Consider the following 17,500-nt stretch of genomic DNA (forward strand, 5'->3'; position numbering starts at 1 on the left):
GCAGCTGGAGTAGTGCAGGGGCGGTGCTGGCAAGTCTCATCACGCAGGGCACGGTGGAGTGACTGAAGGGAGCGAGGGAAACCAAGAGCACTTTCTCATTCTGCGTCTGGGTGATCTGTGAGGGCCGTCCAGCGTGTGGCTTGCCTTATATACTTCACGCTGGTCTCTCTCTCTCTCTCTCTCTCTCTCTCTCTCTCTCTCTCTCTTGCATGTGTCTTGTCTCTCTTTTTCTTTTTGTAGTTCATTGTCTTTCTTAGCCTTCTCTTTCTGTTCTCTCTCTCTCTCTCTCTCTCTTTTTATCTTTCTCTCTCTCTCTATGTCTGTTTTTGTCTCTTTCCCTCTGCAGTTCAATTAGTGTCTTTCTATCTTTCTCCTCTCTCTCGTCTGTCTCGTCTCTTTCTCTTCCTTTCTTTTTCTTCCTTCTGCTGTTCAGTATTCTTATTTTCTTTCTCTTTCCTATTCCTGTTCTTTTTGTGGTATCTTCTTGCTTTTATTTATTTATTTTTTTTGGGGGGGTTATTCTTGTAATGTTTTCTATTCATCTTCTTTGTTAATTCTTCTAGTTTTCCTCCTTCTCCTTCTACTTCTCCTTCTTCTAGTCTTCCTCCTCCCCATCCTTCTCCACCTTCTTTATCTTCTTTCCCTTTTCTTCTTCTGCTTCTCCTCCTCATCCCACTACTTCTACTCCTCCTCCTCCTCCTCCTCCTCCTCCTCCGTCACATACATGCGCATCCTAAGCATTCACTTCTCTCTAAACGACCTTGAGACGCCATTTTTTCTCTGCTTGTCAATAACAGATGACAAGCGTGAACCTCGAGGAAGGGCGGACACGAGGGAGGCAGGAAAGTAAGGAAAGAAAGGTGGATAGGCAGCAAATAGGATAGGAAGGAAGGAAAGGTGGACAGAAGGCAGAAGGGATAGAAAGGAAGGAAAGGTGGAGAGGAGTTTAGGATAGAAAGGAGGAAAGGAGGGAAGGAGGAAGAAAGGAAAGGTACATGTGGAAAATAGCAAAGGAAAGGTAGGTAGAAGGGAGAGAGGATGGGAAGGAGAGAAGTAAGGAAGAGAAAAAGGATACACAAGCAGAAAGGAAAGAGAGGAGGGAAGGATGGAGAAGGGAAAACACACACACACACACGCACACACACACGAAAATAACAGACGCCAACACACGAAACAAAAAAAAAAAAAAACGAAACAAAAGATTTACATACGAACACATATGAAGGAAATACGAGCAAGAAAATAAGATGAACACACAAACACACAAACACACGAACACATGAGCAATAAAATAAAAAAAAATACAAGAAAAAAAACAGATACACACATAGAAAGACACTCGAACAAACAAACAAACAAACAGACAAACAGACAGACAGACACGAGATCACAAGCCCACAAGCCCTGCCATCCAAAACGCCTTGCCTAACTTTACGTAATGGAGAGAGAGAGAGAGAGAGAGAGAGAGAGAGAGAGAGAGAGAGAGAGAGAGAGAGAGAGAGAGAGAGAGAGAGAGAGAGAGAGAGAGAGAGAGAGAGAGATGACCCAATAACTAGGTCAATCTCCCATACCTTTACAAATGACAGTCCTCAGGTAATGCAGGTGAGTCTTATTTCCGCCACCAGGTGAGTACGGGAAGGGGAAAAAGAGGGGAAAGGGAGAGGAAAGACCTGGAGTTACCTTGACTTGGCACACGAAGGGGAAACGAAGGGGAAAGGAGTGAAGATGACACTTGAGTAACTGAATGAATGAGTGAATGAATGAATGAATGAATGTGAGTGGATAGATGAGTGACGTTAGTAATCTTGTAAGCTGGAAACTGTGAAGCAAGAGGGAAATAAATAAAACAGTAGAATGAAGGCAAGAGAAGACAGGTAGAGAGGATAAGGAGAAGAATAAGAGATATAAGTAGGTTATAAAAGACGAAATAGTGGAGTAAATTGAAGATAATAGAAGACAGCAACAACAACAACAACAATTAATAATAAATCATAATAATAAACAAACCTACAAGTACAACCCACAGACAAACAGACAAACAGACAGATTTCCACTCATTCCCTTTCCTCTCCTTTTTTCCTTTTCATCTCCTTTATATATACTCTCCCTTTTTATCTCTCTTCCTCCCTGCTCCAGCCTCAAGTGACTCTACCTTCGCATCACACTTGTCTAATTATTGGCAAGTTCAGTTCCTGCAATGATGATAAACTGCAACTGGTGGACGTTCTGTCTTCCCACCCATTCTTCTTCTTGAGTTAATTGTGAGAGATGAGTGTGGTGGTGGTGGTGGTGGTGGTGGTGGTCGTGGGAGGGGGGGTCAGAGGGAGGGAAGGGTAGAGGAGAAATCTTTCGTATAGCTTGAAGCGAGTTATGAGCGGTAAGAGGAGGAGGAGGAGGAGGAGGAGAAGGGGGAGGAGAAAGATGATGATGATGAAGATGACAGAAGGAATAAGATGAAAACATAGATGAGAAAGAGGACGATGATGACAAAAATATGAACTAGCGTAAGCGAAGACGAAGAATAAGATGAAAAAAAGAAGAGGAGAAAGTGAACGACGAAGAACAGCAAAAGCAAGAACAAGAAAAGACAAAGAACTGGCCAATAGGAGGAGAAAATACAAAAATTAATAAAAAAAAAAACGATAACAAGAAGACGAAGATAATGAAATGAAAAAAAAGAACAACACGAAGATGACAAACAATAACACACACACAAAAAAAAAAAACGAAATGATGCTGACACTGACCAGAGAGAGAGAGAGAGAGAGAGAGAGAGAAAGAGACCTTCCCCTCCCTCTCCCCTTCATCCTAAGTTCCGTTGCACGCCTTCCCTCCCGTGCAGTGAGTGACCAGTGTCCGTGAAATGTACATGCACGTCAAGACACTGAAGGCACTGAGGTTAAGGCACCGTAGCCAGGTCAGTGCCATCGCCACGCCCATCTGAGGTACTCCTAAGCACTCCCAGACACTCCATCACGCCCAGAGGATGCAGAGTGCCTAAATTTAACCCCTAACTGTTATTTTTTTATTATTTGATGTGAGGATGATGGAAAGTTGACTAGAAAATTAAATAAATGGATAAAAATGAAATTAAAAAAAGAAATCTTGCGTAAACTTTGGATAAGGAAAGGAAGAGAATGGGAAAGAGAGAAGGGAGAAGAGAGAGAGACAAAGAAAAAAGAAAGAGGAAAAGGGATAAGAGAGAAGAAAGGAAGGGGGTGAGAAAAGGAAAAACCGAAAAAAAAGTGACTGGATAAAAAAGAAAGAGGAGACACAAAGGAAAAAATATATAGAAAGAAATGAAAAGGAGAAAGGTGAGGAAAGAGAATCAATGAAAATTTACCCTTAAAAACAGAAAGAAAGAAAAAGGAAAGGAAAAGTAGAACAAGAAAGAGAGAAGAAAAAAATAAGATAACACATGTATCAAAAAATGTCCACGTGATCAAGGTTGAGAGAGAGAGAGAGAGAGAGAGAGAGAGAGAAGCAAGGAAAGTGTTTAAAATCTGAAAGCATTGACCATTCACTATCATGCTCTGTGTGGCGTGGTGATGGTGGCGGTGACCTTAAAGAATGCCTGGGTGGTGAAAGAATAATGCTTTTGTCTCGACCATCACTATCCACTTGAAGGGAACCTGTGTGTGTGTGTGTGTGTGTAGGTACTGAGGTTGCCACGTATATAGTTTGAAGGTTCTAGTTTAGTTATGGCTTGTAGTCTATGATCTATCTATCTATCTCTATCTATCTGTTATATGGACTGCAGATGTGTATATATTTATCTGTTACAGGTACTGGGATTGTCATATATAGTTGTAAGGTTCTAGTTTCATCAATTATAGTGTGTAACATTTTCGCTGACTTTTATCTTAATTCATGATCTAATCTTACATTTCCTGAAAGCAGATTAAGAACATCAGGGAAGCTGCAGGAAGCCACCAGACCTACACGTGGCAGCCCTGTACAAAACATGCCTGCCTTTACCTACCTATCACATGTATCTGTAAATAAGAAACAAATATAGCCATACAATTATTACAGAGAAAAATAAATAAATGATAATGATAATCTCTCTACCAATAAACCAGGCCAGCAGTCCCATACAGGACAGCTCAGACAAGGCCCCCTAATACACACACACACACACACACACACACACACACACAATCAATAACAATGATAATAAAACAGAAGGTAACAACAGAAGCCACAACGACTTTCTCTCTTTTATTCGAGTGCAACTGGTACGTACAACACTTCAGTCTTTGAATATAAAACAGGAATGTCACGTTTGGTTATCATGACTCGGAACACCAAGAACTGCATCCCACCCAGCCTGTCCTTTCAGTCCATCCATTACTTTACTGAATATATAATCAAGACCAGGATAACTTGCTTCCCTCCCACTCAGCCTTCCCCTCAAGCAAACTCCAGGTGTATGTGAAGACTGAGAGACAAGGAATGCTTATTTTCTCATCCTCTCCCTTCAGGTAATCTGTATATGACTTAAGAGAGAATATTGCAAGTTTTCTCAGCTGCTCTCTTAAGGAAACTTCAGCTAAATGTAAGACTTGAGATGAGAAACACTTACTTATCTTCTCTTTCTCTCCTTTTCTCTCTCTTTCCTTCTGCAATTAACATTTCCAAGATGAGAAACATTTACATATCTTCTCTCCTCCTTTCCAGTAAATTCCTGCTTCTGAGATGAGGGACACTGCCTTTCCCAGCCTCTCCTTCATCAACTTCCATTAATATAACATTTCTGAGGTTGAGAAACACTTAATAATCTTGTCTTCCTCTCCTTTCCTTTCTCTTACACTTACTAGCTTTGTTTCTCTCCTTCCCTCTCTTTTACTTGTTTTATCTTCCTCTCCTTTCCTCTCTCACTAGTTTTCTCCTCATCTCCTTTCCTCTCTCTTACACTTACTAGCTTCCTTTTCCTCTTCTTTCCTCTCACTAGTTTCCTCTCCTCCTCCTCCTCCTCCTCCTCTCCTTTCCTCTCTCTCACATTTACTAATTTTATCCACCTCTCCTTTACTCTCTTAGTAGTTTTCTCTTCCTCTCCTTTCCTGTTTTACTACTTTTCTCCTCCTCCTCTCCTCTCTCTTTCCTGAGTATACAACACTCCAATACAACGATCGCCGAGGGGTCACTTACACCGAACACAAACACATTATGCCCACCGGTCCATGCTATCACACATGGTTCACTAAATACAAAAGAGCCTACCTGCCGTCCTCCCAGGTAGTTAGCACTCGTTAGGGATGGTCGTTTAACCTCGTATGTACAGTAAATGGCAATCACAGATGTCTAGCCCATGTATGCTTAGAAAAGTTGAAGGTAGTTTAAGATGTTTGAGGGTCAGTGTTTTTAAATGTTTGGTTCTCTCATCACTGTTGTTTTTGAAAGGCCATGTAGACAATGAGGTTCTCCTGGGTGTTTTTTTTTTTTTTTTTTTTTTTTACATTTGGTGATGTGATATGCTTGTTATACTATTACTAGAATCATGAAAACGCCCTTGAAAACCCTAATAACTTCCACGACAGCCTGTTAAACTAGCACTAGGATTATGAAAACACCCTGAAAAACCCTAATAACTTCCCTGACAGCCTGTTAAACTATCACTAGGATCATGAAAACACCCTGAAAAATCCCAGTAGCTTCCACTACTATGTTAAACTAGCACTAGAATCACAAAAAAACATCCTTGAAAACCCCCAATAATAAATAGCACTAGAATATTAAAAACTCCCAATAACTTCCAAAAAAATGTTAAACTACCACTTGAATCACAAAAACACTTGAAAACCCACGACAATTAGCACTAGAACCTTGAAAACACCCTTGGAAACCCTACCTCTCACTACAGCCTGTTAAACTATCACTGGAGTCACAAAAACACCCTTGAAAACCTCAGTACCTTCCACTTGAGCCTGTTAATGGTCAGGAAATGAGAAAAAGCACTGGAACATTTAAGAACAGAGACCTAAAGTTGAAGTCACTGCATATATCATATCTTTATAATATTCAACAAGAGACAAAGAACTGAAGAGACACAGTACAGGCTTGAGTTCTGAAATATTGAAGTCAACATGAATTGTCTTACTTATATGAAACCCCAGCTAGTATATGACAAAATTTAGTGTTTTTTTTTTATGCTTATATGCTAAAACAGAGATGGATTTTTAAATATCAAAGGTACATAAACATGATTTCTTCTGCATAAATAGATATAGAAGTTAAACAGAAGGTCCTTCCATAATTACACTCATCATTTAAACCCTTCAGACACAATTCATAATAAAAAGAATACCATACAAGTCATTTCAGTCATGAGTAATGTATCACCCATCATTCGTAATAAGAGAAAAAAAAAAAAAACACTGCACGTAAAAATCTCTCTGACTTGTGAATTGTAAAGACACACTTACTGGCAAATCTTTAAAAAATCAATCAATAACATAAAAAATAAATAAATAAAGCAAGTCATTATAAAAAGAACAATGCACATTCTTTCTACTCATGAATCTTTAAAAAAAAAAAAAACAGCCACAAGCTTTAAAAAATCAACTGGGGACATTCAAGTAATCACAAGTAAAATGCAACAGCACACCAAAAAAAAAAAAAAAAATGCAAAATACAACAAAAACAGCACAAAACTAGCATTACAACCTGTATCCAAACCAGCCGGGTTTTCTGAAGTGGCATGTTTTCCCGAGACGTGTGGAAGAAATGACCGGTAACTAGGAAAAAAAGTGAAAATGAGTGAAAAGAACACCAACTTTCACATCACCTGCATCACACTAACTGGGGCTTCTGAAACGTGTGTAAATAACAACTAATAACCGTGATGACTGTGATATAACTTGTAACTGGCTGCTAACGGCTTAATGGAGGGGACCCTTGACTGACAGGTGGAGGGAAACACTGAGTAACTGGTTCTTATTTACATATGTACATTCATCTTTATACACATTGTTTATTCCCAGATGCACTGACAGTCAAAAATCGACTCATTAGTATATATATTCATAAGGGCTTCAATTCAATGTTTCTCTCTGGGGGGACTGTTGAATTATGCCAGTGGTTTGTATGGATGTGTGTGGGTCTGTAAACGTATCAAAATTAAACCTGTAGAGAAAATGGTACTGTGAATTGTTATTATGGTTCGAAATGTGATTTTTTTGAGCATGTTTCTGTATTTTTTGGGGGGCTAAAGGGGCAAGATAACAGCAAAATTTTATGACACTGAAAGATGCATTTTTGTTTTTTTTGTGACATATTTGGCGTTCTGTGGAAGGAAAGTTGTGTCTCTATACCTAACAAACTCTCTTGGACAATGTACTCAATACAATGTTGCATATGTATACATGGAGATATGAGTGTTATTCTTCCCTATTTCTAACCTGAATCCCGCTACAGAGGAAGAGAGTACGGTACGTTGCTTGAATTCTGAACATGACCAACCACTTACTAGAGACCCACACTCCTTCACTCCTCCCTTCCACCCTCGTAATACGACAAAACAAACGTGGACAGCTGTTAAAAATGGCTTGATGGGAAGGGGAGTGTGGTAGTTGACTTCTGGACACAGCTAACCATGATTAACCATCTTTTCCAGCCTCTGCTAATCTCAGCCACCCTTATAACATGACAGAGCACTTCCCTGCACGGTCAACTGGGGAAGAAGAGTTTGTGGGGGAAGGGAGTGTGGTATGTTGCTTAATTCCTGAATATAAATAACCATTTTTACAGGCCCATACTTCTCTACTCCTCACATTCCCCAGCACAGACAAATGGTAAAAATGTTTGTTGGGGGGAAAGGGGATGATGGGAGTGCATGATTTTTCACAACACAGAGTGATCGACACGGTGACGGAACATTAACAAACACCAGTAACTGCACCTTGGAAAATAAGAACAATTTGCAGTGAATAAAAGAATGCCACATTTGTTTCTCCCAGCACATCAATGGCAGGACCTCACATTGATAATATTGATACATGCTCCATATTTTTTTTTCTTTTACAGTCCCTTTAGAGCGAGGTTTCCATTTTCACATACTTTTCTTTCTATTTTGTATCTCTTCTTCCTCTTACGGTTTCTACTTCTCCTCCACCTCTTTTTCCTTCTCCCTGTCTTGATATTTCATTTTCAAACACTTTCTTGGAACTTTTATATCTAGCTTCCTCCTTCTTCTTCCTCTTCTTCTTCTTCTAACTGATCATTCCTATTAAATTCTTCCTTGTTGCTACTATACCTAGCCTCTACTTGCTCCCATTTCTCTTCTTTCTCTTCCTCCTCCTCCTCCTACTGCTCCTTCTCTTCTCACCTTAAAATATCTATATAATATCTATTGTTCTCCTCCTCCTCCTTCCACACTTTCTTCTTCTCCTTCACTCCCTGCTCTTTAAAATGTCACAGTAATATTTATAAGTACTCCTCTGCTCTTTCCACGCATCCTCCTCCTCCTCCTCTTTCTTCTCCTCCTTCTTCTCCTTAAACTCTTGCATTTAAAATTTCACAGTAATTCTTATAACTACTCCTCTCCTCCTACTACTTCATAATTTGCGACGGTATCTACCTTCTCCTCCTCCTACTCCTTCTTCATAATCTGCAGCAGTTTCTACCCTGAGTACACCAACAAATGCTCCACTGCAAACAAACCTCAGGACATTTTGGCAAGAGTGTCGACATTCTAGAAGTGACCCAAAAGACTGGACATGAACTGAAGTGTCTAGACTTTTGGGTCACCCTGTAGGAGTGAAAAGTCAAGAGCCTCGTAAGGTAAGTTATTTTGGGTTTGTCACTCTCTACGTGGGGCAAACCAAACCCAAATGTTAATTTTTAGTTTTGATACGTATATTAATAATTAACTTGGTTTCTCGTTAAATTATAGATGCTTTGAAAAGAGTATTGCATTAGTTACTTGTTAAAATGTATCACTCTCTCTCTCTCTCCCTCTCTGCAACCCTCTCTTTCACACTTTCTCTCTCTCTCTCTCTCTCTCTCTCTCTCTCTCTCTCTCTCTCTCTCTCTCTCTCTCTCTCTCTCTCTCTACGTTCATCCATTCTTCACTGGATTCACTCAAATCAACAAGAAGGTAAACAATTCAACTTTCTATAAATTAGGCTACAGCAATGTCTTACTAACCATGCAATATTGTACTGTAATATATAGAATTGTATGCCTCTCAAACTCCACGGCTGAAACAACAAAGAAAACGTGAAATACTGACACAGAATTAAATACAGAAAATAATTATTACACATTTACATATATACAAACACAAGAAGCAGGAAAACTACAAATTAATGAATATGCTTCAATTATTATACGTAAGATGAAAATAACTGCATGTATTATCTTCCAGTGAGGTATGTATACTCTTGATGCAGTATTTGTAGTAGAAGTAGTAGTAGTAGTAGTAGTAGTAGTAGTAGTAGTAGTAGTAGTAGTAGTAGTAGTAGTAGTAGTAGTAGTAGTCATTTTAAGGTCCTCATATGAACTATTTACTTATATTTTTTCCTACTTACAAATCTTTCACATCCCTACATAAAAAAAGAGATAATAGTAATAAATAACTAAAACACACACAGAAAAGTAAAATATATAAGGCCACAACAAAAAAAAGAAAAAAAGAGTCAGAAACATGAAAAATATGAGAGGAAAAAGAATGAAAAAATGCAAAAATGAATAAATAAAAAAATAAAAAAAATAAAAAAACAAAAAAAATAAGAAACAAACCATGAAAATTAATGAAAAACCCACACGTACACACAGACACAAACAAAAAAACAAAAACAAAAAAAAAAGACTAACAAAACAACTACCTATACACACACACACACACACACACACACAAATAAAAAACACACATTTATGCTCCTCTTCCTTTCTGGTTCTGGTTGTCGGCGTAGATGGGAAAATCAGCAATGTCCACCACCTCCTCCACCTTGTATGATGGGTAAAGGCCGTTCTGCCTCGTGCGTCTGTTCATGCCTTTTGAGTAACCATCCCAGTGGTTCCCAGCGATGCCCACAATGTCCCCGGGAATGAGCGAGAGTTCATCAGATCTGAGGGGAGGGAATGGGACGGTTTGGGAAAGAATGGGACGGTTTGGGGAGGTTGGGAAGGGTAGGACAGTTGGTATGGGTCAATCTGGTAAGGTTCTGGGATGGTTTGTTTGTCTGGGTAAGTTTTTTTTGTGTTTTTTTTTTGGTGTTTGTTTGGTATTTATTTTTTTGTTTGGTTTGGTAGGTTTTTTGTTGTCTTCTTTTTTTTTGGTTTTGTGAGTCTCCAGGTATAACTAGAATGATTTTTTGTTCATTTTTCCTCATTTACAAAAGCAGATTTCGTGTTTCTAAGTAGTAAGATTCTCCAAAAAAAAAATTACCAAATCATTAACCAGACTTACCTGTACCTTATCCCCTCAATAATGACTCATTGATGCTTAACAAGTGTATGTGTGTGTGTGAGAGTGAGAAAATGAGCGAGTGAGTGAGTGAATGTGTGAATGTGTGTGTGTGTGTGTGTGTGTGTGTGTGTGTGTGTGTGTGTGTGTGTGTGTGTGTGTGTGTGTGTGTGTGTGTGTGTGTGTGTGTGTATATGAGTGAGTGAGTGAGTGAGTGAATGAGTGAGTGTGTGTGTTACCTGCGGGGGGTGTGAGGGAAGCGCACTCTCTGGTTGTGGGCATTCTGTCCCCCGTAGTAGTAGATGTCGTCAAGGGAGCGGAAGAAACCAGAAGCGTCAGGATGGAAGCTCTGCATGATTTCATATGCAATGCGACACACCTGGCGGAAAGAGAGAGAGAGAGAGAGGGGCATGAGTAATGGTGTGAAAGGTGGGAGACACTGGCTTCTGATAGGTACCTGAGGGAGAAAGAGAAGCATGGGTACTGGTATTGGAAATGGGAGACACTGGCTTTTCCTAAACACCTGAGGGATGAAGAAAGATAGGATGTAGTATTGAGGGAGGCAGCTAGACATCTGCTTCTGATAGGTGCCTGATGGAGGAAGAGAGAGACAGGCATATTGGTGTGGGAATTAAGTAAACACATTTGCCTTCCCCTGGGAGTTAACTAAACACATTTGCTTCTGATAGGTACCTGAGGGAGGAAGAAAGTTGTACTAGTGTGGGTGTTAACTAGATACACCATATTCTGAATTGCACTACACCTCCACTATATTCAAAAGGTTGTAGTTGAAGTTATTCAGGTTTTTAAGTTTGTTTTTAAAGTTCTACTGACTCATGAACAAGATTTCTACATTATCAACAGGAAAAACACTCTTTTAAGAACCCAGCTAATTATTTCAGTGGCCTTTAAGAACAGTGGTGGTGAGAGAGCAGAGCTTTTTCAGAACACAGGTCCCTCCCCTCGGCCTCACCTGTGACGAAAAGGTGCACACGAGGTGATCGGTGAGGGAGAGGAAGTGCACATCAGCTATAATGCCCTTGAGGGAGGCATCTGTGTAGCGTGTGGCCACCGCCGCCGTCCGTGCTATGTTTGAGTCCCCAATGAATGTGTAGTCTGGGAACCTGGTAGGAGGGAAAGCAAGAAGTCAGTATGTATGTGTGTAAGTATGCGTTTTATGAGTGCTGTATCATTCCTCAGACACTTAAAACTGCTCTCTGTTCACTTCTATCATGCACAATCATTCTACTATTCTCTAACACCAATCCTCTTCTTCCCTTTAATGTGTTCAAGATACTTGATTAATTTCCCCAGTCTCTGTTGCAACTCTGACACTATTGCTAAGTTAAAAATAGACTCACTTCTTCTGCGCCTCAGTGATGACAGTGGGATCGTCTGAGGCAAGGTACACTCTCTTTACCACGTCAGGCTGCGTCATCTTCAGCGTGGTAAAGTAACTCTCCACGTGGCCCATGTACTCATCAATGGAGTGGAAGGCTGCCTCCGTCCCCACCTTGTCTGTCCTTCTCACGTGGACCCTAGCAGAGAGTGTCAAGTAAGAGGATGTAATGTGGACTCAAGATCTCTCAGTTGTGGAGTGTGTAGTGTGAGATTGTAGTGTGAATTCAGCCCTCAGTTATGAAAGGAGTGTGGTGCTGTAACTTTCTGGGCTAAGGATAAGAGTGTGAATGATGTGTGTGTGTGTGTGTGTGTGTGTGTGTGTGTGTGTGTGTGTGTGTGTGTGTGTGTGTGTGTGTGTGTGTGTGTGTGTGTGTGTGTGTGTGTGTGTGTGTGTGTGTGTGTGTGTGTGTGTGTGTGGTGGTCTGTCTGGGCTGCCCCATGTGGGCTTGCCAGCCTGGTAAATAGATTGATAGATAACAGAAGGGTCTGGACAAGGGCTATTAATTCTTTTATCCTATCTCATTAGCTTCATTTATCTATTCATACATTCTCTTTCACACCAGACTTCACCTGACAATTGAGCTATAAAACCCTAACATCTCCACCAGGCTGTCCAGCATTTATTTTGTTTCTGTTCATCTATTCAACTACATTTCCTCTCCCTTTTTCCTTCATGCCAAACTACAGCAACACTCACCCCACAATGGGCTTTTGGAACCCTAGTGTCTCTGCCAGGTTGTCCAGCATGTCCTGAGTCTTGGGCTGCGGCTTCAACATATACTTAAGGAACTGCCCCACCCACCAGGCTGCTGGGTCCCCGTGCAGCCGCGTCAGGCGGTCTGACAGGTCCTTTGGGATGGCCAGTGGCAGGAAGGGCGGCCGTTGGGACAGTGTGTCAATGATTGGTAAGTCCAGCACCTGTGTGTCGTTGGTTCCTGTGGGAGATGGACAGGTGTTAGTGTCAGTCTGGGGTATGGTGTGTGATTTTAAGCTACTCATTGGTTATTCATTTGCTTATTCATTCATTCATTCACTTATTCATTCATTCATTAGCTTATTCATTCACAGACTCATTCATAAACTCTCAAAAATGACCCTAAAGAGCTTCAGTGACTCTCAAAAGCAACCCTGATCAGCTTCTGTGGCCCCTGAGAACCCCCAGCAAAGCAATAAGGGCCAAGCCAAGGGGAGCCTCACCGGGCCAGTGGGAGTGGGTGTTGCCATTGGGGCTGATGCAGGAGTCGCTGAGGGGTCGAAACACGTCCTCCCAGCCATTCTTGTTGTAGCGCCACCCCCGGGACTTGAGGATAAGGGTTCGCTTGGTGCCGTAAGCCACAATGAAGCAGTACACCACGTGATGAATCTGGCAGCCGTACCCACACCCCTAAAACATAACACCACGATCTAGCAATGTGTTTGTAAGTGTTTTCTTGCAACACGGTACCACAATGTAGAAGTATAGCATGAGATGGGTCTGACAGCTGTACCCACACTCCTGCAATACAAATAGGTATGTTGATAAATGTATAACATATTCTAGTGTATGTATCCTTGCAACACAACACAATACACTTTAGTGCATTTGTGAGTGTTTTTTCCTGCAACATAGCAACACAACACATTGCACTCTAGTATATGTATTCCTAACCATTTACCAGCAACACAATCCAATATAATATCACAACACACTCTAGTATTTGTATTTCTCAGCATTTTCCTGTAACACGACAACACAACACAATAATATACAAAAAAATGTTTTAAGGAGTTGTAAATGCTTATGGGAGTAATTAATTGGCAGTGAAAAGGTTATGTTTGAAGTTTTTGGTGGCTGTGAGGAGCCTCCAAGCCACCCTGGGAAATGAAACAAGTAGATGAAGCCACAAGGAGTAAAGTAACTTTGTACAAAGCAAGGCCACAGAATACATTAAGTCATCAATATTCTGCAGCACAACACTTCACCCAGCATTCAAATAACAAAACATTCTATTTCGTATTTGGGAAGCACAGCATTCTAGCAACAAGCAAGCAAAATGACAACAGCAGAGTATTCTACCTCACATTCAAGTTGCAGAACCTTTCATCAACACACAAGCACCACAACACACCACCTACACCACCACACAAACATTCCACACACACCTTGTTCAGATTGCACACAAGTTTCTTTGCTTTGCTGCAATCTGGCGGGTTCTGGAGGTCATGTAGCCTTCTCTGGACAAGATTACTCAGGTCTGCTGCCTCCTGCTCCCTCCACGTGCCCAGACCATCCAGTTTACTTAGCTTGGTCATGTCGTATTGGATCACCCTGGGATGAGGAAAGGGTGGAGGGAAGTTAAGAATGTTTTATCCATATTCATGAATGCTTTACTCTCTCACCATGTTTATTTTCAAAGGCTGGTTTCTCAAGAGTACTTCGCCCATCTATAGTGAGGAAGTTTTGTTAATCTGTCATTAGAATCATAGAAACATCCTTTGAAGACCTGTTTAACTTCACCATGGCTGTTTTCAAAGACCACAGAGATGGCTAGCTGGATTCTCAAGACGGTTTCTCCTGTTAATAGTGTAGAAATCTTGTTAATGTCACTAGAATCGTAGAAACATTCTTAAAAATGTGTGTAACTGCAATTAGAGTGTTTTTGAGAGTAGTGGTGAAGGTGCAGCACAAAATGATTGGGATGGTTAGGGCTATGTATCCATCTATTACTCTAGCTATGCATGTATCTATTTATCAATCTATTTATCTATATATCTATCTATTTACCTATCTACAGATCCATGTATGTACCTCTCTATCTATCTATCTATCTATCTATCTACCTATCTATCCTATCAACCTAACAATCAATCTATCTATTTATTTATCCACTCATCTACCTACCCACCCATCAACCCATCACCCCCCACCTCCTCCACTTACCTGGTGTGGTCAAGTCCCTCCTCCAGGATTTGATCAATGTGTTCTTTGGCTTCTGTATGCATTTCCACCTTCTTCCTCAGCTGGTGGAGTTGGTCGCAAGTGTACCACCACATCTCCTGTACCCCCTTCTCCACCTGCCTCCTGGTCAGCTCAAACTCCAGGGATGGGGTGAAGTCTGAGAAGCCTGAAGTGATGGTGGAAAAAATATGTTTGGGTTATGATTGTGTTGGAAAATTTGAGTGTTTGTGGTGTTGTACTTAACTTAAACTAACCTAACTGAAATTCCAGGGAAGGGTTGAAGTCCGAGGAGCCTGGAGCGATGGTGAAAAAATGTGCTTGGGTTATAATTGTGTGGGAAATTTGAGTGTTTGTGGTGTTGTACTTAACCTAACCTAACTCAAATTCCAGGGAGGGGTTGAAGTGTGAGGAGCCTGGAGTGGTGACAGTGACAAAACGTGCTTGTGTGTGTGAGCTTCCACAGACCAATCCCTTACACCAACACCTCTAAAAAAAAAAAATCCTTTATATTCAGACTTAAGACCCAAGAATTCTTTTAACATTCAGACCTCCCCAAACCAATTCCCGGAAATGCCAAAATTCCTTTACACTTCCTCCACAGACAAAAAACTACTTTACACAAAAGAGAAAGAGATAGAAGATGAGGAAGCAAGACAGTGAGAGAGAGAGAGAGAGAGAGACAGTGAGAGAGAGAGAGAGAGAGAGAGAGAGAGAGAGAGAGAGAGAGAGAGAGAGAGAGAGAGAGAGAGAGAGAGAGAGAGAGAGAGAGAGAGAGAGAGAGAGGATGAAAGTGGTGCTGACCTGACTTGCGTTCTGCAGTGACGTCAGCCTGCTGCAGCATCCTCTGTGCATGTTCCAGCTTCCTCTGCAACTCGGCCACCACTGCTGGATTGCTGTTGGTTTTCACTGTGTTGGCTGCCACCTCTGCCCCATCACTGTTCAGCGACTTCACCTGCCTGTGAGTGCAAACATGATGGGTATTTAGGTGGCACAGGGACAAGGCATGGGTGAGTCAAGTGGTATAGGGGTAACAAGGATGACGTAAGGGACATAACAAGGGTGACATTAGTGGTATCAAGGATGTAACTTCACCTCCCTGTGAGTGCCGAAGAGCTAGGTGTCAGGCAGTCTTTATCAATGCTTGGGGCTCTTTTTGATTGCTGTTTGGGGAACTGGCACCGTCACTAGGCCATTTAATTATCTTTCTAAAATTTTGGGGCTTTCTTTTCAATCATACTCTTTGGGAACTTTAATTGTCAGACTTTTTTGTTGCTATTAGATTAAAACTTACATAAAAAAAGCAAGTGTGTGTGTGTGTGTGTGTGCATGTGTGTGTGTGTGTGTGTGTGTGTGTGTGTGTGTGTGTGTGTACCAATGTGACTTACTGAGTGAAATCCTGCAGGGCTTGTCTTATGTCATCATTCTGTCTCTTAAGGACATCAAGCTCCTGCACAGCTCGATGGAGGCGTTCAGACAGGTGCGGGTCGCTGGTGGAGGAGAGGGGGCCGGGGGGAGCCAGGAGAGCCACGCCCACCAGCCAGATGATACCCAGAGCCCCGCCCACACGCCACGCCCAACCCGCCCCACCCACCTCATCCTTTCACGTCTGTGGAAAGACAGGTTTGGTAAGGTTAGGTTGGGTTACGTTGAATTTGTTTAAGTATGCGCTCTTCTTCGTCTTCGTTTTCTCTCTCTCTCTCTCTCTCTCTCTCTCTCTCTCTCTCTCTCTCTCTCTCTCTCTCTCTCTCTCTCTCTCTCTCTCTCTCTCTCTCTCTCTCTCTCTCTCTTCGAGGTTCCGACAACGTGGACTACAGGTGCTTGTTCCAGCTGAGTGAGGGGCGTACTCGTAACAATGGCTACAAATTTGAACTAAAGCGTTACAACAGATATCTTTGTGGGAACTCCTTTTCCTACAAAATCTGCAGTCGTTGAAATGCGCTTCCCTCAGATGTCGTCAATAGTGACTCTGTAGAGCAGTTCAAGACCCGACTCGACAGGGTTGCCTTGGTTGTAGACTCAATCTCGCCTCGGCATGTGTTTTTAACTTGCTTGAGTCTCTTTCAGTATTCCCCTGTATGGGTCATAAGGCCTTCTGGACCACTTCTCTTCCTTGTAACTCCTTGTAACCTTGTAACTCTCTCTCTCTCTCTCTCTCTCTCTCTCTCTCTCTCTCTCTCTCTCTCTCTCTCTCTCTCTCTCTCTCTCTCTCGACATAAATTTAACCGAAAAAAAAGGAAAAAAGTCGAGTTTGCAAAATAAGGAATATATTACCAAACAGAATAATTAAAATAAAACAGGAGGGGAAGCAAAGATCGAAATACAATAACAAGCTAAAAATAAATAAATAAAAAAAACAAGTCGGTAAATATTTAATAAAAATAGCAGGAAACTATTACAATTGATCTAGAGAGAGAGAGAGAGAGAGAGAGAGAAAGAGAACGGCAAGAGGGAAACAAGAGGTAGTGTTGCATAATTGTTCCTCTCTCTCTCTCTCTCTCTCTCTCTCTCTCTCTCTCTCTCTCGTCAAAGTTAAAGTCGAGCTTCAGACGAGAGAGAGAGAGAGAGAGAGAGAGAGAGAGAGAGAGAGAGAGAGAGAGAGAGAGAGAGAGAGAGAGAGAGAGAGAGAGAGAGGAAAAAATACCCACAACGTTTTCCTTTTTTTTTCCCACTCAGGACATGCTTACTGGCTAACACACACACACACACACACACACACACACACACACACACACACACACACACACACACATACA

The 17,500-nt window shown here is 41.4% G+C and overlaps 2 protein-coding genes across 2 annotated transcripts in view; both read right to left on the reverse strand.

The window, feature by feature from the left end:
• LOC135089475 (probable serine/threonine-protein kinase nek3) overlaps window positions 1-40 on the reverse strand; it is an 11,049-nt gene extending 11,009 nt beyond the window's left edge. The window contains exon 1 of the mRNA XM_063985055.1: window positions 1-40. This exon is cut by the window's left edge and continues 197 nt beyond it. Coding sequence (XP_063841125.1) covers window positions 1-40 — 40 coding nt within the window.
• A 4,168-nt stretch (window positions 41-4,208) lies between these two features.
• LOC135089851 (alpha-(1,6)-fucosyltransferase-like) overlaps window positions 4,209-17,500 on the reverse strand; it is a 26,610-nt gene continuing 13,318 nt past the window's right edge. Inside the window, exons 2-11 of the mRNA XM_063985979.1 lie at window positions 16,133-16,353; window positions 15,549-15,703; window positions 14,730-14,913; window positions 13,952-14,117; window positions 13,007-13,193; window positions 12,507-12,744; window positions 11,770-11,946; window positions 11,382-11,532; window positions 10,648-10,787; window positions 4,209-10,070 (exon numbers count right to left, since the gene is read on the reverse strand). Of these exons, the coding sequence (XP_063842049.1) occupies window positions 9,875-10,070; window positions 10,648-10,787; window positions 11,382-11,532; window positions 11,770-11,946; window positions 12,507-12,744; window positions 13,007-13,193; window positions 13,952-14,117; window positions 14,730-14,913; window positions 15,549-15,588 (1,479 nt within the window). The 5' untranslated portion in view covers window positions 15,589-15,703; window positions 16,133-16,353 and the 3' untranslated portion in view covers window positions 4,209-9,874. The remainder of the gene's footprint in view (window positions 10,071-10,647; window positions 10,788-11,381; window positions 11,533-11,769; window positions 11,947-12,506; window positions 12,745-13,006; window positions 13,194-13,951; window positions 14,118-14,729; window positions 14,914-15,548; window positions 15,704-16,132; window positions 16,354-17,500) is intronic.

Source organism: Scylla paramamosain, chromosome 33 (assembly GCF_035594125.1).
Source record: "Scylla paramamosain isolate STU-SP2022 chromosome 33, ASM3559412v1, whole genome shotgun sequence".
Taxonomy (NCBI): domain Eukaryota; kingdom Metazoa; phylum Arthropoda; class Malacostraca; order Decapoda; family Portunidae; genus Scylla; species Scylla paramamosain.